The 21120-nt window shown below is 37.2% G+C and overlaps 2 protein-coding genes and 7 non-coding genes across 14 annotated transcripts; 1 reads left to right on the top strand and 8 right to left on the bottom strand.

Annotated features, from left to right (window-relative positions):
• Window positions 1–85: 85 nt before the first annotated feature.
• Window positions 86–5813, bottom strand: LOC137962339 (uncharacterized). 3 transcript variants are annotated; one of them, XM_068809149.1, is made up of 13 exons: window positions 5279–5813; window positions 5121–5196; window positions 4166–4371; window positions 3926–4012; window positions 3690–3782; window positions 3109–3263; window positions 2890–2974; window positions 2723–2809; window positions 2518–2637; window positions 1063–1164; window positions 703–873; window positions 490–533; window positions 87–347 (listed from the first exon to the last, which is right to left on the bottom strand). In XM_068809149.1, exons 1-11 carry the CDS (start codon window positions 5663–5665, stop codon window positions 706–708), a joined length of 1566 nt encoding a protein of 521 aa, XP_068665250.1. In that variant the 5' UTR covers window positions 5666–5813; the 3' UTR covers window positions 87–347; window positions 490–533; window positions 703–705. The 3 variants fall into 3 exon arrangements, 2 of the variants coding, with proteins under 2 accessions (XP_068665250.1, XP_068665251.1); XM_068809150.1 differs by lacking the exon at window positions 490–533 and having other exon boundaries at window positions 88–347; XR_011115119.1 differs by lacking the exons at window positions 2890–2974; window positions 3109–3263 and having other exon boundaries at window positions 86–347; window positions 490–873.
• A 2354-nt stretch (window positions 5814–8167) lies between these two features.
• LOC137962236 (cyclin-dependent kinase G-2-like) lies at window positions 8168–13821 on the top strand. Of its 4 annotated transcripts, none has more exons than XM_068808988.1 (10): window positions 8168–10065; window positions 10161–10289; window positions 10379–10514; window positions 10602–10690; window positions 10873–10984; window positions 11071–11177; window positions 11258–11444; window positions 11598–11910; window positions 13375–13443; window positions 13567–13821. In XM_068808988.1, the coding sequence occupies exons 1-7, from the start codon at window positions 8483–8485 to the stop codon at window positions 11358–11360; spliced, it is 2259 nt and encodes a 752-aa protein (XP_068665089.1). In that variant the 5' UTR covers window positions 8168–8482; the 3' UTR covers window positions 11361–11444; window positions 11598–11910; window positions 13375–13443; window positions 13567–13821. The 4 variants fall into 4 exon arrangements, with proteins under 4 accessions (XP_068665089.1, XP_068665090.1, XP_068665091.1 ...); XM_068808989.1 differs by having other exon boundaries at window positions 11258–11671; window positions 11826–11910; XM_068808990.1 differs by having other exon boundaries at window positions 11258–11910; window positions 13575–13821.
• Window positions 13822–18334: 4513 nt separating this feature from the next.
• On the bottom strand, window positions 18335–18451 carry LOC137964382 (small nucleolar RNA Z278). The gene has a single exon (XR_011115579.1). It is a non-coding gene; the product is annotated as a small nucleolar RNA Z278 (small nucleolar RNA).
• Window positions 18452–19042: 591 nt separating this feature from the next.
• Window positions 19043–19184, bottom strand: LOC137964396 (small nucleolar RNA snoR134). Its single transcript, XR_011115592.1, has one exon. It is a non-coding gene; the product is annotated as a small nucleolar RNA snoR134 (small nucleolar RNA).
• Window positions 19185–19500: 316 nt separating this feature from the next.
• On the bottom strand, window positions 19501–19607 carry LOC137964391 (small nucleolar RNA snoR97). The gene has a single exon (XR_011115587.1). It is a non-coding gene; the product is annotated as a small nucleolar RNA snoR97 (small nucleolar RNA).
• A 196-nt stretch (window positions 19608–19803) lies between these two features.
• Window positions 19804–19921, bottom strand: LOC137964383 (small nucleolar RNA Z278). The gene has a single exon (XR_011115580.1). It is a non-coding gene; the product is annotated as a small nucleolar RNA Z278 (small nucleolar RNA).
• A 415-nt stretch (window positions 19922–20336) lies between these two features.
• Window positions 20337–20426, bottom strand: LOC137964379 (small nucleolar RNA Z223). The gene has a single exon (XR_011115575.1). It is a non-coding gene; the product is annotated as a small nucleolar RNA Z223 (small nucleolar RNA).
• A 131-nt stretch (window positions 20427–20557) lies between these two features.
• LOC137964392 (small nucleolar RNA U36a) lies at window positions 20558–20638 on the bottom strand. Its single transcript, XR_011115588.1, has one exon. It is a non-coding gene; the product is annotated as a small nucleolar RNA U36a (small nucleolar RNA).
• Window positions 20639–20944: 306 nt separating this feature from the next.
• LOC137964395 (small nucleolar RNA snoR134) lies at window positions 20945–21084 on the bottom strand. Its single transcript, XR_011115591.1, has one exon. It is a non-coding gene; the product is annotated as a small nucleolar RNA snoR134 (small nucleolar RNA).
• Window positions 21085–21120: the final 36 nt, after the last annotated feature.

The following is a 21120-nucleotide window of genomic DNA, read 5'->3' as shown; positions in this document are numbered from 1 at the left end:
TCATTTCCTAATCCAACTTTTGCAAGGAAGAAGAGTATCTAATAATTGAATAATATCAATCTCCAATTAATCCCCAAGCATTACAGAGGAAATTAAAGCCATGAAATGATGTTTTATGTATAACAGTTAGCACTTAAATCAAACATATATTAAGTTCATTCAAGCCAATATTTTCGTAATTAGAAAGAGTCGTGGAAATGCATATGATGAGAAGCAAATATGGAGGCTATGCACAATTCTTCATATTTACACCAAACTACATGTGTTAAAGAACATTTTGTTGCAGTAATTTGTTACAAGTGAAAGCTGCACAAGTTCCTTCAGTCTGTATCTGCATAGAAGAGAAACTGAAAGCAGGATTCAAAAGTTAGATAAAGCTAAAGTTGATATAAAATGCATTTTATGTAGCAAAATAGATGAGAGCAACGCAAAACCTTGCAATCAGAAGAAGCTGCAATTAAGATAAAAGCTGCTGCTGAATAAAATTACCTCGTTCAACATAATTACTTTTAATTATGGGCAAAACATGACCACTATTTGCAGTTTGTTGGAACACCAGATGGAGAGATCACCAGTACAGGAATAAGGTCATGCAACCAGGTTAATGGGTATATGACAAAGCAAAAAATGGTGGATATTAAAGTATATTCATCCCTCGATGCATGTAAAATAGTATGAGCATCAACAAGAATGCAACAATACCTTTTATCTCAAAACAGGGGCATAAGGAGTCGGACAGGGAGCAACGGAGTGATCAGGTAATCGGGCTATCAATTCTTCTGTGGACTGAACACATGCATTCAACATCCTTTTTTCTAGTCTTATGAGTTGAGTGGCAACTCGTTTCTTCAGGTCTATATTGGAATTTTCCAACTGATTTTTCACAGAAAAAGGCAATAATAATAAGCAGGGGAGGAGAGAGGGAGAGGGCAAGAAAGAGAGAGAAATCCCAGATAATTCTTCTACAAACACTATCAGTGCATGCAGGAAAATCTGGGTCTCTAGATAATCATCCAGGAAAGAAAAATAGAAATAATGCAACTCTCATTGAAGAAACGATACCAAAGCTACAACTTCAGTTATAGTTGTTGGATATCTTGCAAGTCTGGCCTTAAAATAATCATAAAGTTGATCCAGAGCAGCCCGTTCCATGCATGGACTCACCTATTAACATTTGAAATTTATGAAGTCATGAACTAATAATTTCACTCAAATAACAGCAACAAAATGTATGGAAATGCATTTAAAAAAAATTGTGTGGGAATCTCTTTTTTTTTTTTTTTTTTTTTGAAGACAGAGAAATAAGGATTCATTAAGGCAGCTCAAGCTCAACAAGGAGCCTAGAATAGAAGAAAATTAATATTAAAAGGAGAGCAATTAAAACTAAAATTATTCAAAAAGTCTTGAAAAATAAATTTGTAACATAAGATGAATGGATTGCAATGATAGCATTGCCAGACTTGAGGTTCTTTGGCACATTCATTGAGCCCGTGACAGTTTCACCTCTCATCTCTGTGCTACTTAACAGGTGAGGTAGCCCCCATTCTTCGCAGATTTTCACTTGAATTTTGTGTTTGATGTTAATGCTATCTTTCAGGATGATCCATCCCTTATGACTTTTGCAACTACAACCAGCAGTTCACCCAGATCTCCCGCCAGGATTCTAACAAAGGATCGTCAATGCAGACCCCTGATTGCCATTATATGGGAAAGTCCTGTGGAAAGCAGCCATGGCCGCAATTCCCTGGCATCTATGGGTTGAAACAAATAGTCAAAATTTCAAGGCAAAATCAACTCAATTGGTGATGATGTAGAAAAAGCAATTCACAGCATTCTGCTTTGGTCAAGCAGCTTGCATGGCTTGCCTCCTTTCCCATGCTCTGCTATAAGAAACTTCTGGCAGAAAATAATACTGTTTATTGCTGCCCAGGTTCTGGTGGTAGTCAATGGCAGCAGCATCCCCCAAATTGGCTAAAACTCAATTTTTGACGGCTCGGAATAGCTCTGATCAAATTTTGCTGGCTTTCTCTGGGCCAGCTGACTGCTATAGTTTGAACTAGGCAGAATCAAGGGCTCCCTTAGAAGGAGTAAGGCTACAACACTTTGAGGGTGCCCCTAATCATAGAAGGCAATACAGCATTCGTTATTGGTTGGGGGAGCAAGAAGAACCCAGGCCCTTGAGGCCTTAAAACGGTGTTTGACATATAGCTTGAAGTAAAGTTCCCAGATCAGCTAATTGCGTGGCCGATAGGCTTGCTAAATCTGGAGTATCAAAAGTTTCTATAGCCTCTGGGACTTTTCTTAATCCCTAGAGTAGTATATCCCAGATTAGTACCTTATGTTGTAATCTATGTTGTACTCTAAAACTTGTTTCTTTGAAGGGAATGTTGTACTCTAAACTTCAAATGCTTTATCAATAAAAGCTACTTGCCATTTTTGTAAAGAAAAAGAAAAACATTCTCGGGAATCAATTTTACCAAGAATCAAAAAGAGGTGTAGCTGATTTAGACCACTCACAGGGCATATTGGGCCTTGAGAAGAAATGACCGACTGCATCTCAGATGGATCTGAAACATAGCCCAATCGTAGATAAGGAAGCATATCTGTGATAGCCTCCTTCTCTCTTCCTACAAATACCTGAAAGGGCAGTATGCCAATATTAAGGAAAACCAAATTACTAAAGATTACAAAAAATACACAGTAAGAATTGAATCCTCAATACTTGAAAGACTTGGACCGCCAGTTTTCCATTTCTTTGAGCTACCATTCGCTTGTCCTGATACTGGGGGTCCTCAGTATTCAAGCATGCCTGTTTCAAAGAATGAATGAACAAGATAGCAGAGAGATACGAATGGGTAACAGAAACTTCCCCATGGCTAGACATCACACCTCCACCACTATACGATCATAAGGATTATCTTCATCTACAAAACCATAATTCAACAACAACCTTGAATTTGGTTGTGGACCACACCTGCACGTTCTAAAGGTGGTAAATTCATTGATAAAATGTTCTAGATATCACATAATGGTTGCAGCCATGTTATCTAACAAGCAGACAGACAAAATCCAGATGAGAGAATACATATATAAGTAATATAATAATACCATATAGAAATTGCATCACCCGCTTTGTATGGATGGTCAACTACCAGTTGAACAGCACTATCTACAGCAGTCAGCATTGCCTTAGAGTTGCCTTTGTAAGTCAGTAGCGGTGGTCCTAAAGGAACAAGAGCGAATCTTCGGGCCAATGGGACTTTCTATCTCAGTAAAAACAATGAAAAAAAATCATTTAAAAAACAACAACAATGAAAACAAAATCAGCTGATCCAAGAAGAAGCATCATATAAATTTTCTCTTTCCTTCCATTGATTTTATTTTCTTTATCAGAATGCAACAACACAACTCACATTTGAAGCAAGAAGTAACCATTATCAAGCCTCTAAATGAAAATATTCCCCTCATGCCCATCCCCATCATCCGTTCCTCCCACCATTAGAGAAGAGGTCAAGATTTAGTTTGTTTAAGATGCAGCCAATATCAATACCGACTTCCAGTGTATAGGCCATCCATATGGTCTACAAGTTTCAACTTTGCATTCTTGACATGGGCCACAAAATATGTTGCACGGTACTTCCCCATAAACCCAGAATACCAATGAACAAAGTAAAGACAGTACAAGGTACCTGCAAATGCACAACACAAGACTGAACTGCAACAAATGCCTGCTTGAAAATCTCAAAAGGAAAAGCCTCGGTGGGTATATCATATGGATATTGCTGCAGAATACATATAAAGGTAATCACAGTTTATGAAAGTCAATAGTGCAAAGCCATTAAAGCATTTCCATATATAAAATGCAAAACATAAAAAATTTCAAGAAAACCTATTTCCATAATTCTTGGAAGAAAAAAGAGACAACCTGAAATAGAGAACCGGCCATAAACCAAACTGTGTCTAGCTCATTGTACTCTCTTTTGATCCCTTCATCCCTTTCAAGAACTTCAGCCTGTACATTTCCAACAGGGAAATCACCAATACTTTGATTTGGCAAGCCATTTTTGTATAAATACAAAAAAAAAAGTGAATCAACGGGCATCATTGAAATGGTTTAGTACAAAGATATCAGAGTAACAGGAGAGGATCCTGTAGCAGAAAATACCTTTGTTGGGCTGCCAGTCAGGTATGCCAGTTCATTTTCTGACCATAAAAGTGGAGATTCAACAGCCAGCTGACCTCTTCCTCTCAGATGATCAAGTTCCTTGATAAAAGGATACCAGAAAGACTGCTTCCCCTGCTTCTTTTCATACATGAGATACAATGCCAGACACGCCAATTCTGACAGTTTGTTTGTTGTTAATAACTCAGCTGCATAAAGAACCAAAACGATTATTAAAGAGAAATGCCCTATCGTTGTGGTTCAGTGAAACATGGAAAAAAGTAGAAAACTTCAGCTCTTCTTGAATTTGATTAGGAACAAGTATCCCCGAGAAAACCCGCCCATGAGACTTGAAAGCAATCCCCAAAGTACAGAGGTTCATCTTATTTTAGATAATAAACTATTGCTGATGGATTTTACTACTACCTAGTCAAAGATATGGCAGGTAATACGCAAGAGATTAGAATCTCTCCCCATTACAGAACATAAGATGATGGGGAACATTCTCAAAGATTTGCATATGGTAAATCAATCAATTAGGCAAGCAGATGCCAATTCAAATGTGAACTTATACAACTCGTGGCAGTTAACCAATTCTTGAATTCTCAGACGAGTGGGCATGACTAACTGTACTGTGTTCTTAGAGAAATTCAAGTGCATATTACTAAACAAAAATCTCTTTGATTTAGCTGTCACCCTGTGAGCTTTTCATAAGATATATTTGCACAGATAAGGTCTTGAATTCACTTTTGTTTAATACATCTAAATTAAAGATTGATATCAAGCTTCTAATAGTTAACGTTGTTTTTTGTCCTTTTCCTCCTGTGGCTTCCCCACAAAACAGTAACTTCCTTCAAAATGCTAATGGTTAAAGAACAAGGCTCTCGAGATGTTGCCTCATAAAAGCCAGTTTTAAACAAAAATAATAATAATAAACAGAAGAAAAATAAAGTCTTACCAATGGTTTCATTGCCCAATACTCTGTCCAGTGTCACAACCAAAGAGTTCGGAACTGAGAATGCCACATCCCCCGCCTACAGAGACCATGATCCTTAACCAATGAATAACCAAGGAATATTAAATCAACCCTAAAAAAGACAAAAAAATCCTCATCACCTCCAAATCTTCATTGGCCGCAACGTAATTAGTTGACCGGTGCTTCCCATCATGAGAAGGCCTCTCTCTCAGAACGACCTTACAAGGGGGCAATCCTTCGCTATGCAGCCAAGATTTCAAATCCCCAATCTCCGCGAGCACCCCAGGTTTCGAATTGCCCTCTTCTTTACGCGAACTGGCGATCAATGTACCCGTACCGCAAGCAAAGTAATGATTCACGTGACGATTTGACTGAAATGTGGCCGATTTCCTGGACTGTCTAAGAATCGGATTAGAAACACTAGAAAAAACACAAACGGCCGGGCAAAAAGACGAGGAGGACGCATTGCGAGTGCGGGAGATAATGCTGGTAGTGTTCAAGTAACTGACTTCCATGGCCAAACCCATCTTGCTACTTCTCAAAGTGTAACGAGAGTGTCCATCGTGAGCGATGAGAAACGGAAAGGAAGGCTACCCCGTACCGAGATTTTTTCTTTCACTTTCCGTTTTTTCCTCGCCTGGTTCACGATTGGCTTCAGACCAGAAGATATTTTCGTAGAAGAAGCCGGAAGCACGACTGGCCGTCTGTCGGCGATTCGCGTTTCAGGAATCGTCGAGTGAAAAAGACATGTCGACATATGATGTAATCTGAGCCGCTAATTTGTGGGCCAGGTCAAACTACAATTAGTTGTTCTCTTGATTTTGTTACTCTTGGCCATTATTCCCTTACTGAAAAATAAAAGCGGCCGTTGGTTCTGGATAATGCCACAAAAATTTTAGAAGTTTTTTCGATTTAAATCTTCCAATATCATAAAAATAAATATCAATATTTTTTTTATTATTTATAATTTATAAGAGAGGGGCGAGAAGAGAGAGGAGGCTGAGATAAAAAATAAATTTGTTCATACAATAAAAAATTTATATTAATAAAACCAATTCTCCGTAAGAGAGATAAGAGAAGCCGGGAGGCTCTGTGACAGAAGGGAGGCCTCTCGTGCACTGCGACGAAGGTTTTTAATTGTTTGATTCACAGAATAAGTCGGAATCCAAATTACCCGTTTTTTTCTTGAGCGAATAAATTGACGTGATTTATTTGAAGTATAATTTGTTGTACACTAGGGGGGGTTAGTCTACAATGAAGTGGAATGAATTCCCCCCACATTACTTAGTTCATTCCATTTATGACGTTAGTCCATAATGACTTGAATTGAAGTGAGATAACACCATTTCATTAGCTAAGGCAAAAACGGGGGAAAACTATTTCCTACCTATTTTGCGAATCATTAGCTTTTCCCGCGCAACGCGCGTTGCTTCTTCCCCCCCCCCCCCCCCCCCCCCTCTCCCCCGCTATTCTGCTCTCCCTCTCGTCAGCCTCTCCAGACGACTACTCCCTCCCAGATTTTTTCCTCCCTCTGCCCCCATCCCTGTCGGGCGTCCTCCTTCTGCCCCCACCTCTGTCGGCCTCCCTCTCTTCCCCCCCCTCCGCAATCGTTAAGCAAAGTATTTTTTCCTCCCTCTGCCCCCACCCCCGTCGCAGAGCATGGGAGGCTCTGTCGCAGAGCCCCTCAGCCTCCCTGTCTTTCCGCCCCCCCGCCCCCGTCGGCCTTCTTTCCTCCCTTTTTCGACCTCCGTCGCAGAGCACGGGAGGCCAGAGCCCTTCGGCCTCCTGGCTTCTCTTCTCTCTCGGCCTCCCTATTTTCTCCCTCTCGGCGCACAGTCGGAGCGTTGCCTCCGTCGCCGTTGCCCGCTGCCGTTGCCGTTGCCAAGCCCGCCGCAGAGGAAGACGAAGACGATGTTTAATTTTTCCTAACTTAGGAAAAATTAAACATCGTCATAATTGGTTTAATTATCCAATTAATTAAACCATTAGTTTTTATTTTTTTAATATATTATTAATTAATAATATTTAAATTGTATATTATGTTATTGATAAATAAATAAATAAATTAATTTATTATGTATTTATTTATTTTTTATTAAAATAGTGAGTTTTAATGTTAAACTATATCTTATGTTATTACTGAATAATTTATTTATTTATTATATTCACTTATGTTTTTTTTATTTTTTTATTTATTTTAAATAATTTATTCTAGTCACAATAAATTAGTATATTAATTTATAATAAACTATAATCATTAATTGGTTTAATTATCCAATTGTTATAATTAATTAAACCATAATTATTGTTTTAATTTATAATAAATTATAATCATTAAGTAATATAATATAATTTTTTATTAATTAGGATATTAATATATTCTAATACTACACGTTAAATCACTTATAAGTGTAGTAACCACATTTATTTTTGTTCATTATATGTTTAAGTATATGTTCTATTTAAGTATATTATAAAATGTTACTTATTCTCTTTTTTATATGATAGTTTTCATTTGGGGGCACTAACACTGGAATCTATTTTCCAACCACTTGAATTCGTCTATACTAACACCCAAACATGAGTTGAAGTGGAAACAATTTATCTCACTTCAATTCAATTTTCCACTTTATTTCCACTTTCATTGTGGACTAACCGCCCCTAACCCCTTAATCTAATGAATTAAGTAATCTGTGAATAATTTATCTCACTTCATGTTGGTTTTCTGATGAAACTCGAAACATGTATAAGTTTTTTTTACTGGGAAGGGTTTTTCGTAAACTTGACCTATGTTAGTGTAAGGGTTGGGTCGGATCGGATCGGGTTCCCAGTAAAACCCGAACCGATGCCCACCCTAGTCAGATCCCATACAATGACGGAGGCACGGACCGTTTCGATCGAACAAATATTTGGGAGCGAGGCGGCGTGACTTCCTTAATCATACGCGGCACGCGCTTAAAGAAAAGAAAGAAAAAACTATAAGTACACCGCACGCCACACGCTAACTATTACGGCCAAACAATCTCGAGGATCGACCTTCGTGGAAGGTACGTCTTTCTCCCTCCCGCAGTCAAAGAGTTGCGCTTTTAGGATCTGTTTCTATTTTCGATTTTCGGCAGTCTTATCGCACCGCGATTTCGCTTCCTGCTGTGATCAGTAGTGGGCTGCATCAGCATCGCCATTTCACTTCCGTTCACGACGGTAAGCAATTTCGAAGTCTCGGAAGGGGTTTTGTTTCTTGGATTTGCATTAATATCCGCGTGTTTGATTTGGGCGTTTTGGTTTGCCAATCGTCGAGTTAGGGTTTGGGATTAATCGGGATAGCCTTTTGTTTCCGGGATTGCATGGGGCTAGGAAGGTTTGGAGGTTACCATGTCAACGAATTCCGAGACTGGGAGGCGGAGATTGATATTTCCAGGGGGAAAACTTTTTATTACTGTAGAGAGGAATTCGATCGTGAAACGGCGCGCTATCGGCGTCGGACCCATGATGTCGAGCGAGAAAGAGACAAAAGTATTAGAGATAGGGTTAGGGTTAGACAGTTAGATGTCAAGGAAGGAGAAGTGGTTGATGGAAAATACCATTTTTCTCCTAACATGAGTTACTCAGGGGGTAGTGTTGATCGTGGAACTAAGCAAAACGGCCGCGCTCTTAGGGAAGTTGACCGCGAGCCAGGGGAACTGTCAAGTGGCAGTGGTTCTGACGAACCTGACGTATCTGAATCCCATTTTAGGAAGAACAAGGATCTTCCGTTGATACATGGAGCCAGGTTGGCCTCAGACAAAAAGCGGAAGTTTTCTCCCATTTTATGGGACGCCGAAGTGAAACAGGTCAATATTTCGTCTAGGAATAATGCCGACCTACAGAACTTGCCGCTTCCTCCTTCTCCACCCCTTCCTCACGATTTACATGCATCTCCTTATCATAGTTTAAATGAGGCACAACCCACTACGTCTGAGCGGAACAGCCTTACCATGTCAGAGCGGTCTCCTGTTGGCCTTGAAACTACACCTGGATCAACGAGGTCCATAGCCACGGAACCACCAGCTGGGTTGTTTTCTACTTCGCCCTTTGAACACGAACAAGGTACTGTGCAGGATATCAGGCAACCAGAAGAGGGGGACTATATCTCTTCTAGGAATATATCAGCTTCCAGGTGGGCCAATGGGAATAATTCTCCTTGGGATGAAAGTGAGGTTTCTGAGGATGAAGGTAAGAGTAAAAAGAGGAAGCAGATACTTTTAGTTGATTCTACTGGGTCAAGGTTGAACAAAAAGGAGCTATGTCCCGAATTGGGGGAGCTCAGCACAGAATGCTATGAAAGAGCACGGTCAAAGTCATCTGGTTCCAGTGGAGATGGTTGTGAAAGTGGATCAGCTAGTGAGGATGAAGTTGAGTTGGATGAGAATGTCTATATGGAGCTTGATGAAAAAGAGAGAAATTGTGATGCTGGCGTTCACCAGTCTGACACTGATACTCTTCCTGTCAATGATTCCAATGGGGCGCCTTCTGTTAGGAGTTTTAACATGCTGCATGGGTGTAGGAGTGTTGATGAGTTTGAGAAACTGAACAGAATAGATGAAGGTACATATGGTGTCGTATTCAGGGCAAGTGATAAGAAGAGTGGTGAAATTGTGGCTTTGAAGAAGGTGAAAATGGAGAAAGAAAGAGAAGGTTTCCCCTTGACTTCTTTAAGGGAAATTAACATCCTTTTGTCATGTCATCACCCATCTATAGTGGATGTTAAAGAAGTTGTAATTGGTAGTGATATTAACCAGGTTTTCATGGTCATGGAGTACATGGAACATGATCTTAAAGGGCTGATGGAAACGATGAAACAACCTTTTAGCCAGAGTGAAGTTAAGTGCTTGATGTTACAGTTGTTAGAGGGTATCAAATATCTTCATGACAATTGGGTCCTTCACAGGTACTTTTGTGGCAAAGTCGAGGTGCTGCTTTCATTAATTTTTTTTCTTTGTTTTGGTATGCTCAACTAATTGAGGATTTCACTGTTCTTCTTAGGGATTTGAAGACATCAAATCTTCTTTTGAACAACCGGGGCGAGCTTAAGATATGTGACTTTGGGTTGGCTCGCCAATATGGTAGCCCATTGAAGCCCTACACTCAGTTGGTTGTTACCTTATGGTACAGGTAACTACATCTCTGAGCTGCAAAATGTCATATCCTTTACTTTTTATTGCGGACGGTAATCTTACTATCTTCATTACACTACTTTACAGAGCGCCTGAACTTCTACTTGGAGCAAAGAAGTACTCGACTGCTATTGACATGTGGTCATTGGGATGCATCATGGCTGAACTGTTGTCAAAGGAACCACTATTCAGTGGGAAAACTGAAATTGATCAGCTTGACCAGGTCTCAAATCTTCTCCCTATATCTTCAATATTGATCTTAGTCGTTTTCTAGTTTTGATCAGTTCTCACGGTCTTCGCTAAACTACAGATATTTAAAACACTTGGCACCCCCAATGAGAAGATATGGCCCGGATTTGTCAAGTTACCAGCAGTCAGAACAAAGTACACTAAGCAACCGTAAGTATATGGTTGTGATTTTTATGCTCTAAATGAATGTTTCTTTTCCCATTTTCTTACTGTTCTCTCACACATTCCAGCTATGTGTGATACTGGTCAGGCCTCTGATATGCCGTGATAGCACATCTCAATTTCTTGGTACATTTTTCAGATCTATTTAACCATCAATGTTTTCTTTCCAGGTATAATAATTTGCGGAAGAAGTTCCCTCCTGCTCCTTTCTTTGGACGTCCAATCCTCTCTGAAGCGGGTTTTGATCTGTTGAACAAACTTCTTACTTATGATCCTGAGAAGGTGTGTTCCCTATAGTCTTTTTATACCTGTATTTTTAGGTTGTCAAATTGATCATGTTCTGCCATATCTTTCTTTTTCTTTTACAGAGGATAACAGCTGAAGCAGCACTTAGCCACGAGTGGTTTCGTGAAGTCCCTCTGGCTAAATCAAGAGATTTTATGCCAACATTTCCTGCTCAGCATGCTCAGGATAGGTACATTTCGCTAATTAAGACAGTTAAGGTGGATGTATCGATGTTTAGGTCTGAAACTGTGTTTGAACTGACCTTTGTAGGCGTTTGCGAAGAATCATGAAGAGTCCTGATCCGTTAGAAGAGCTGCGAAGAAAGGAGTTGCAGCAAGGAGATTTTGTAGGTACTGGTGGTCTGTTTGGCTGAGCAATATGACGTACAGTTTTAGGACAAAATGGATGGTTGCCTTGGAGCATCCCACCCCTGTGAGGTGTTTGCATATGGTGTTAGGTGAGAGATGGACACTTTGCGGCTGGAATTCACTTGAGGTCGTCTGTGATGAGTATTGATGCTGTTTTTTAGCAGGCACTTTTGAACAACTTTCAGTGGAAAAGAAGTTGCTCTACATTCATTTCTCCATAACCAATACAAATTATGTTGCAGGGTTTTTTCCTGTCTGCAGCTTTACTGATCAAAGAAAGTGCTTTGCAAGGTGTTGCGTTATGGCTTTTCTTTGGGTAAAATCAGTTCCATTTGCTGCTCGTGTTTGTAACATTCTTTTCCCATTTGTACATTATGAACAATGATTAAAAAATCTGGTGTTATTACCAGAAAATTGATTGGTTAGTACTGCTTTCTTTTTTTCTTTAATGTTCACATTGTGTTTGCAAGAGGCAATTCGTGTGAGACAGTGGAGGTGGATGTTGTTTGCTCTTAATTTCTGAAGAAGTTGAAGGAACTGTTTTATATGCTCAAGGTAAACGGTTTGACTGATGTTAATGGAATGTGAATAAACTCCAAGGTTCTTCCAACTACGTTTTTGAATCTGATTGACTTCGGGACTCGGACTACTTTTTGGATCTCATTATCTTCTCTAGAAAATTGGATAAATAAACCATGGATATTTATGTACTTGTGGATTTCTTGATGCATCTGACCTGTTCCCCTTTGATTTATATAAGGAGATCTGCTTAAATTTAACCATTTTCTTACATTATCTTTGTTCACAACTAACAGCATTTTGCTTCTTTCATGCTCCTTTTTTCTTTTATTAATTATTTTGGAGAATATTTGCTTCTGTTATTTATTTTGCTATGCTAAAGGTCCTCTTTAGGTTGAAAGATGTTCTTATTTCTTGCCCTGAAAAAAAAAACATATTTTTATTTCTCAGTGGTAGATGCCCATAAAGATGTGCATGTATTCATGAAGACATTTCCTGTTACTTATGTTGTTAGCACAACAACTGGCAGATATTTAACATGAAGGGACTAAATTGCACTCTCAGCTTTCTTTTTAATGTGATAGATTGTATGGTTAGAATATTGTGAAGAAACTATATATTTCTTTACGTGTTTCTTGCTTCTTATTCTGTAGATGTGCATCTTTTAAATATTTTCATCTACACTAATTTAGAAGTTATCTGAAATTGATACTTAAAACATGCTCCAATGGTTTTTTTACTCATTATTGGAAGTGAGCTATTAAAATAGAGAGTTGTATATTGAGGACCCTTTTTAGTTTTACCGGTTGTGTAAATCTACTGGTAGGATTCAGTCACAATAAAATCCTGTAGCTTGTGGTGATGAAGATCTGTACAGTTTACATCTTGTATGATGTCTTCTTTGTAGAAAAGTGAACAAAATATTTTTAGCTTATGCAAGTTGACTGTTTTGGTTCTTACAGCAACCAAACTATTAAAGTCATACTGAAAATGAAGTGCATTTGCATTATGAAAAAGGTCTACCACTTCTTTAATCTCTGTTTTTTTTTTAATAAATTTATTGATCGTCCTAACAAAATAAAGTATGCTTACCATACATGTGGTACTTAAGTTGTCTTTCACAAAATGGTGCACACTTGTTTGGTTCCTCCCTAACAAATTCTACCTGGGGGTTCTCTTTTTCAAGCTTAACTTTTTATCCTTCACTTTTCCATCGTCTACCCATTTACATTATAAACCATGGCTCTTGAACTACAAAAGTCAGGAATGGTTATGTTTTAAAATGTGTCCTGATGAGCATCAAATTACTTTGTTTTTTGAGTAGGCTTCAACCACTTGCTATATTGTGGCTGTTTCTTTCTTTGTGTATCTGTTTTCCTTCTTGGTTTAATTAATTGAGTAGAGAATTGTTTTTCAAATCAATCTGCTTTTATCTAGTCTGTATGTGGCTTTTTGAGGCACTGGAGTGTTAACGACAGTGTTCTGCAAATGTTACTGCAGTATCAGAGCAGGCAGGTTGTAAAGGGGCTACAGGGCCTTGGAGTGGATGTCACATGAGGCCTATGAGAGGTACAGAATTACTACTTGTTATTCTTTCATGATGTGACTGTGAGATGGCTACGTTTGAGAGAGAGCTGTTTTACCTTTGATTATTCTTCAATCAGAAACTGTGAGATATTTGTTTTGATGAAGGATAACAGCATATCTGGTAGCTGTTGGCTTCTCATCGTTCTGGAAATGCACAATGGTATACTCTAGGCTATTTCAGTGACCTAGTCTATTTTTATTTTTTACTCATTCAACTATTGCCCATATTTTGTTTGAAAGCCCGTGGAATGTTTTGTTGAGCTGAACTGGTCAATATGTGTCAGAGTTTCTTTAGATGAAGCATCATGTGTACAAAAGCATTTCACTGAGCCTTACACTGATGCTTGCATTTAGTTGTGATATGACTGGGAGTGTGGAAAGTCTAACAGCATCTGGTGAAGTTGCCTTGCTGCTGGAGTTCAGTTCTTGTGTAGGCTTTATTGTGCTAGTCCTTTCAAAAAAAAAAAAAATATTGACTTGATCTTGCTCACTTTACATATTAATCTTGCTCCATAAAAAAATCGAATGTGTGAAGATTAAATCCTTATATGCTTCGTTTGGCATGACTACTTGGAGCTAAAAAGCAGCTCTTTGAATCAAAGGACTAATTTCTGCACTAAAAAACTGTTTGTCTGTTTTTGTTTTTTCTGAAGGAACTCACCTTCCAAATAGAAAAAGTAACCTTTGCAGTGAACTTACAAACTGAACTTTTTTCCGTAAAAAGATTTTTCCTTTCAAGGAAGAGGATGTATAAATGTTAAAAAAGAGGAAAACTTGGTACCAGACTTCTTTATGTAGGTCCATGCACTTGGGATGGATCCACCTGATATGTATTACACTTGAAGTAGTCGGCCCACCCATGACAGGTGTGTACATTTAACATAGAGCTCACTTAGCAAGTGGAATAATGAAGTCATGGGACCCACTCGATCAAAGTGGGTCCATCTAATGTGGCCCTAGTCATTCGATGTGTGGTCTGCGTATTGTCTTCCTATAGATCTAATTTGGGGCTACTGTGTTATCGGTGCACTGAAATCATACTCACTTTTGTTGTGCTCATAAACATCTAACATGAGATCTGCCTAATTGGACAAAATGTTACAACCTTATGTGTTTTTGAACATTTGATGTGAGCTTACTATAGATTTATGCATCTGATTTGGGGCTACTTGATTTGTTGTACGGAATGTCATGATCTTTGATTAGGTTTAGTTTAGCATATTTTTATTTTTTCTTATATAACCTAGTTTACAAATAAATTGTAAATTGTAAAACTTTTAAAATTACCTCTGATGTAATCACATATGACCTCAATATGTGTGACTTATGCATATGAAAGGTTCTCTTAGACAAATTGTAGATAAACTATACTTGGTCTTCCTATTGTTCTTCTTGAAAAGAGGCCTTAGCCTTCTTGTGGAAGGCCTCTGTAACTGATAGGGGCCTAAAGCTGTACTATGTTGTTATTTGTTTTGTCATCATTTGTCTTGTGTATTTGGCATATGCAGCCTTTTGTTTCTTGTGTTGGTAGTCAGCTTCTCACTAGTTCTATTGACTTTCTTGTTCTCGATTATTTGGTCTTCTTCGGCAATGATATTAGTTAGGTTTGAAGGGAAAAATACTGTTTTTGGTATGCATGCTTCTACTTTATTTTTCTGCTGGAGAACAATATGTGTATGGCTGATAACAAGATAAAAGAAAGGTATCATGGACGCAAGAGAAATGAAAAAAAATTCTCTTTATTTTATTTTTTGAATTAGAGCGTAGCTTTTTATTGATAGAGTGCCATGAATACAAGAGAGTTCATTTGTGAATTTGCCCATCTGCCCCTGTGCATTTTGTTCCCTTTTATACCCTCTTACTGTGAATTCCAGCATTTTACCCTCTTTTGATGAAGTGGGGAACCCTGATGCTGTGGTAACACAATTAGGGATGATATGTGTGCGTAATCAAATGGATCAATTCATCATGTGGGTATTCTGTTCTTTTTGGAGGAAAACCGTCTCAAAGATTAGTAGGGGAAAGTGTTCCTGACAAGAAGCAACTGCTGTGTCTGTAAACAAGTGCATCAGTTCATCATGTGGGCATTGCTTTTTTTTTAGAGGAAAACTGTATTAAACTTGATATTTTAAGTTTGGTAATTAAAATATAATATATTTATTTATTATATTCATTAATTTTTTTTACTATATTAAACTAGATATTTAAATTTGGTAATTTAACTATAGTATATTTTATTATATTCATTAATTTTTAAAATATAGTTAAAATATGCATTTGATCAATTATGTTTCAATAATTATCCCATTTTTATAAATAATTAAATTTATTATTTCAAAATTTGTGGAAATATAATATTAATTAATAATATAATATCTAATTTTAATCATTAGTATATTACTATATTTTAATTATACATTAAATTATTAATAAGAATAGTAATCATGTTTATTTTACCTAATTTAGTGTTTAAGTATTATGTTTTATTTAAGTATATTCTTAAAAATTCATTCATTCTTTTGTTTTTGTTATATTTCTCATTTTGAGACATTAATATTAGAAAATATTTTCTGGTGTACATAAAATCGTTGACACTAACACTAAATTTGAAATTAAAGTTTATCTATGGTTACTGTTTATGAATTTCAACTTCAAATGTTGACACTAGTGTTGACTGAATTGGGAAGATTTTGAGACGCCGAGGGGGATTGGATATTCTCTCAATCTTTTTTTAGACTAGTCTCCTTCACTGGCACATCTGTGGTTGCAAGCTGGACTTCGTAGCTCACTTGGTCTAGATGGTAGACATTTGCAATGAGTACAAGTGGGCACAAGTCGCGTTCAAGGTGGGTTTGGGTACCTCACTTGGAAGCCTGTCCTTGCGAAAACCCCAGGGAGATGGAAATCTAATTGTCCTTGCAACCCTGGTGAGTTCATGTGATCTTCTATCCGTGGAAGCGGTCAACAAAAAGGAATTTCCGGAGGTTATGATAAGCAAGGATGCTGAGCTCGAACTTAATGATCTGGTACTCTTCACATCTCGGACACTGAAAGAACTCAAGAGTTAGTACCGGAACCGAGATACCCACCACGAGAAACGCACTCCAGGACAAGAAAACGCTGAGAAGATGAGGTCTCGTGTAAGCCAAACAGGAAGAGAGAACTCGAACCGCTGAAGGGTCCTATCAAAGACTGGATCTTTCTCCATTACTACTGCTTCGCGGGGATCTCCGTTCTGGGGTTGGATCGTAGTTAGCAGCGGCTCCGAGACCGTCTGAGCACCGGATTCTGCCATGAGAGATCGAAATTCTTACAACTGTACAGTTTGGAATCCTGCATAGCGAGCGTCGCAGCCGCGCACCTTCAGATTGCCACGGCAGCTCTGGTTATTCCTTTTTTCACGTGGGTCAGCAGCCTTAAGCATTAGGAATCATAATTTAGGAAAGTTTATTACACATTAAATTAAATAATTACACAATTCCATTCATGTCTTATACTAGTCGCCTCAGATTTAAAGAATACGAAAACAAAATAAAGAATAAGATTATAGGTCATATATATTAAAAAAAATGTTATTTTAAATTAGTTCAAATTATAACGTAAATTTCATTCACATTAGAAGCATTTATTTATAACTAACTCTAAATTTAAATAATTAAATACATTCAAATTTTGAATCCATTAAATCATCTCAAGACGTGCTAGACAACAATCAGAACCATCCATAAAATGATATTCACATGAACAATAAGATCTTAATTTTGCGACAAAGATGGATCAAATCACGTACTAGTTTCATTTTTTTAATGGATCCTGATTCCTACCCTCCATATAACTAAAATTAGTTTAAAGAGACAAATGAAACAATTTAAATTAAATTAAAGGTTTAGTTAAGTAGTTCTGGACAGTAATGAAAAGATTTGTTCGTGAGTCTCTTTTTTTGCTTTTACATTGTTCAATACATAATGCTTGCTTTTGAGTTGCCTTCTGTTGATAATTATAATTAAATAGCTATGAATTGGGTATTAGGGGGCAATTTTTTATTCTGCCTAGTGACTTGTATTAACCATGTTACAATTTTTTGAAGGATATGAAGAAAAACAATAAAGAATTTGAAACTATTTACGAAAACCGACCATAGAATTGTTTAATCATGACAAGTATCCGATGGGTAAGCTGCTCAAGTTTCCAGAATAATAGTTATAAAAATACGTTCATACCCTAGTGTATGCAGCCATAATTAGAGATGACAAAACATGACCAGATCAACATAGATGTTAATATTAATAAGTGACTCATGTGCCCAACAAGATTTCATGTGACAAGTCGTTCGACTGAAGGGTATTGAAAGTGATACGATTGAACTGGATTAATACTTCCATATGATTTTCAAGTACCAAATTTGGATTGTGGAAACAAATATTGGAAGAAACAAATGAACCATACGATCTACCGTAGGAAATCAATTGAATGTGGGGAGCTTAAGGTTTAGGGTTTACCCGTTTACCCATACACCATTTATCACACAACAGGAATTAGCGGTTACCTGGTTACAACGACGACTTTTGATACTTTGTCATCCAAATTCTCAGTCCTATAGCCTGCAGAATTTGTTTAACAAATATGAGATATGCAATGAAGAAAGGGATACGATGTCAAATTGATGCAAAGAACAAGTTTCTTCATAATAGCTTTAAATTTTTATCATTTCTTAACAATAAAGGCTCTAGCCAAGGGAACTTTATATACAAAACACAAGAATGTATTTACAAATGGAACCATCTACACCTCGACGATTGGTGATAAATCTTCATAGACAAAAGAAGTCAAGAAAGAAAAAGCATAAGAATTTCTTAAAAAGAACAGTGTAATTGCATCAGATGGAACCATTAATCTCATATGTATGCAGCGACTCCAAGTAGGTTCTTCCTGCAATAACAAGGACTTGGAACCATCTACACCTCAAGAATTTAGATAGATCTTCATCAGCAAATGTCCAAACACAGGTAACAACAGAAAATACTGATTTGAAAACAAAATATAGTATTTATAGTTTAAGAGAAAACGATATAAAAACCATTAACAAACTACTTGACTATAGTCAAGTTTCATGTATAAACAACGTGATCTAACATAGTTAAAAAAACAACCTAACATTGTAGAACCTAACCGATAGATAAGAAACAACATTTATGCAGTATAAGAATCTTTAAAACATGAAAAATATAAAGAAATTCACCCATTTTATCTTTTTACATCTTAGGCATGCCAGAAGCGTACGTGTAGTAATCATCTCAAATTTCCAAAAGCTATTAAAATTGAACTATAATAAACTAACTCAGAAAGAGCAAAGGCACAAAAAGGTAGGGCGATTCTGAAACAATAATACAACAAAACTTAAGGCCAATTTCAAAAAGTAATTGAACATTCAACTAAAATAATAAACAAATGCCTAGAGAGCTTAAGGCATTTCTGAAACTATAAACAAAGAATCAACGAAGGTTACATGTGAAAAAATTCGAAAGAGAAATCACAAAATTCTAAAAGAGAGGGCAAGACGAGAAAAAATTTGAATGATAAGTGATGTCTCCGTTGCTTTGACACAGATCAGCCATTCCAAATCACGAACTAAACTGCAACACTGAACGGCAAATCAATTTTGCACACGCAATGGGGCTGCAATCGTCACTGTACATTCGGACGAGCCCGGGGTGCATGTGCTTAAAACAAAAACTAGCGATCTCTAAAGCCAAAAATGCTCAGTTGTAGTAGTCATGCAAAAGTTGACAACATTTCCCACAAAGATTGTTATACCTTCCAACTTACACTGATACAATACACATAACATAACACAGCACTGCATCCTACAAACCGCTCATAGCTTGCAAGATTCTGTGCTAAAAAAGCTAGACAAATCTAGTCCTTTTGTCATGCAGAATCTAAAAGTCACCAATATAGGAGTAAATTAATAAATAAAATGTAATTTCATGCACAGCAACAATCCAGTTCTATAGGTCAATTAGAACGACATTGTCATACAAATGTAGTGCTGTTATTTAACTCCAATCTCATTAGGGCGGGAATAGAAGCTGATGACAACACACACTATGCGAGTTTTTCAACCTCTCAGACCCATTTTATTTAAAGGAGTAAGAGGATAGTTAAACTCGGACGAACTCATGTTTAAGATGAAAAATAGATTTCACTCTTCAAGTTGAAAGTTGAAATTCATGAATAAAAAAACGAGAAAATCCTGCAAATGAGATTACCTCAGTAAGCAATAGAAGCCAAAATATATCATAGAAGGAATAGGAAAGTTTTAAAATGACTACACTCTAGTTTACCTCAGACGGATCCCATAATCTCATATGAATGCAGCAGCTCCAAAGTAGGTTCTCCCTGCAATAACAGAGACTTGGAACCATCCACATCTCAACAGTTGGGGAAAGTCTTCAAAGGTAAGAGAAGCCAAGAAAAACCATAGAAATTAATTATCATAAATACAGTCTAATCAGTTTCACACGTATAAATAATCTCAAATGAACATAGCAATTCTAAATAGACTCTTCTTAGAATAACGAGAACTCTGTAACCATCTATATCCAGACATAGGTAACTACAAAAAATACTGATTTGAAAACAAAATATAGTAATTACTGTCTCAGAAAAAAAAAACAGCATATCAACCACAAAGAAGCTTCTTAATTATTACCGAATTTAATATATAAACAATGTGATTTAACACAGTCACAAAATTAAAAACATTGTATAACTCTTGTTCTCAGTGCCCAAATGGAATATTAGATCGATATAATATATACAAGAAGATCGAATTGTTTCCATGCATTGTAAAGTGCAAGCCAAGAGAACTTTACGGATGGCTCAGATACAATCAGCTTGATCGATCATGAATATTCTGAAGCAGAACTGGCATTTAAGCTAGATAAGAATCATCACAGCCATGAAAAATAAACTAAGGAAGCTAACAAAACTAAGTGGAGATGGAAATAAAAGTATTAGGAAAGAGAAGCAATTTAAAAAATGATAATTATTCTCGAGCAGACAACATCTAACAAAGAGAAGCATAGTTGATAATTGGCTCATATCAAAAAATTCAACCATTCTCTATTTTCATCATATCATCCTCAGAAGCGCGGATAAGTTGTAATCATTGCCAATTTCAAAAAGCTATCAAACATCGAACTAGTATAATAAGCAAACTCTGAAAGAACAAAGGAACGAAATAATGGGAGCCGATTCTGAAACTAAAAAGTCAACTAATAAGTTAGAAATTTGAATACTATACAGTTACCCATGGCGGATGGTTTTAGAGACAAAAGAAATAAACAACAGAGACTCCACGTGAAGACCACCGTTTTCCATTTGTGCCTACATGACTGCTCTTTGAGTCATGAAATCACAAAAAGCGAAAAGTGAGAGGCAAAACATAAGAAAAAATAAAACTAAAATCACAAATGAGAAGTGATGTCGCCGTTACTTTGACACAGATCAGTTCGGAATCATGAACTAAACTGCAACACTGAACGGCAAATCAATTTTGCACGCGCAATGGGGCTCCAATCGTCACAGTAGACTCGGACGAGCCCGGGGTGCACCGTGCATAGAAACAAAACTAGAAACATCTAAAACCTACGAATG

The sequence above is a fragment of the Aristolochia californica genome, unplaced genomic scaffold (assembly GCF_029961685.1).
Source record: "Aristolochia californica isolate CCGP_79_NKW_82.1479 unplaced genomic scaffold, dmAriCali1.0.hap1 SCAF_4, whole genome shotgun sequence".
In the NCBI taxonomy this organism is placed as follows: Eukaryota; Viridiplantae; Streptophyta; class Magnoliopsida; order Piperales; family Aristolochiaceae; genus Aristolochia; species Aristolochia californica.
This window is presented reverse-complemented; position numbering and strand designations above follow the sequence as displayed.

Bases quoted from the DNA above. Each gene is read 5' to 3' on its own strand.
- LOC137962236 (XM_068808988.1), top strand. From the start codon at position 8,483: ATGGGGCTAGGAAGGTTTGGAGGTTACCATGTCAACGAATTCCGAGAC. The intron at 10,515-10,601 runs GTCTCAAATCTT...GCTAAACTACAG, and splicing joins AAATTGATCAGCTTGACCAG to ATATTTAAAACACTTGGCAC. The intron at 10,985-11,070 runs GTGTGTTCCCTA...TTTCTTTTACAG, and splicing joins TTACTTATGATCCTGAGAAG to AGGATAACAGCTGAAGCAGC.
- LOC137962339 (XM_068809149.1), bottom strand. From the start codon at position 5,665: ATGGGTTTGGCCATGGAAGTCAGTTACTTGAACACTACCAGCATTATC. The intron at 3,264-3,689 runs GTACCTTGTACT...TTACTGAGATAG, and splicing joins CTTGTGTTGTGCATTTGCAG to AAAGTCCCATTGGCCCGAAG. The intron at 1,165-2,517 runs GTGAGTGGTCTA...AAATGTTAATAG, and splicing joins CTCAAGGCCCAATATGCCCT to GTGAGTCCATGCATGGAACG.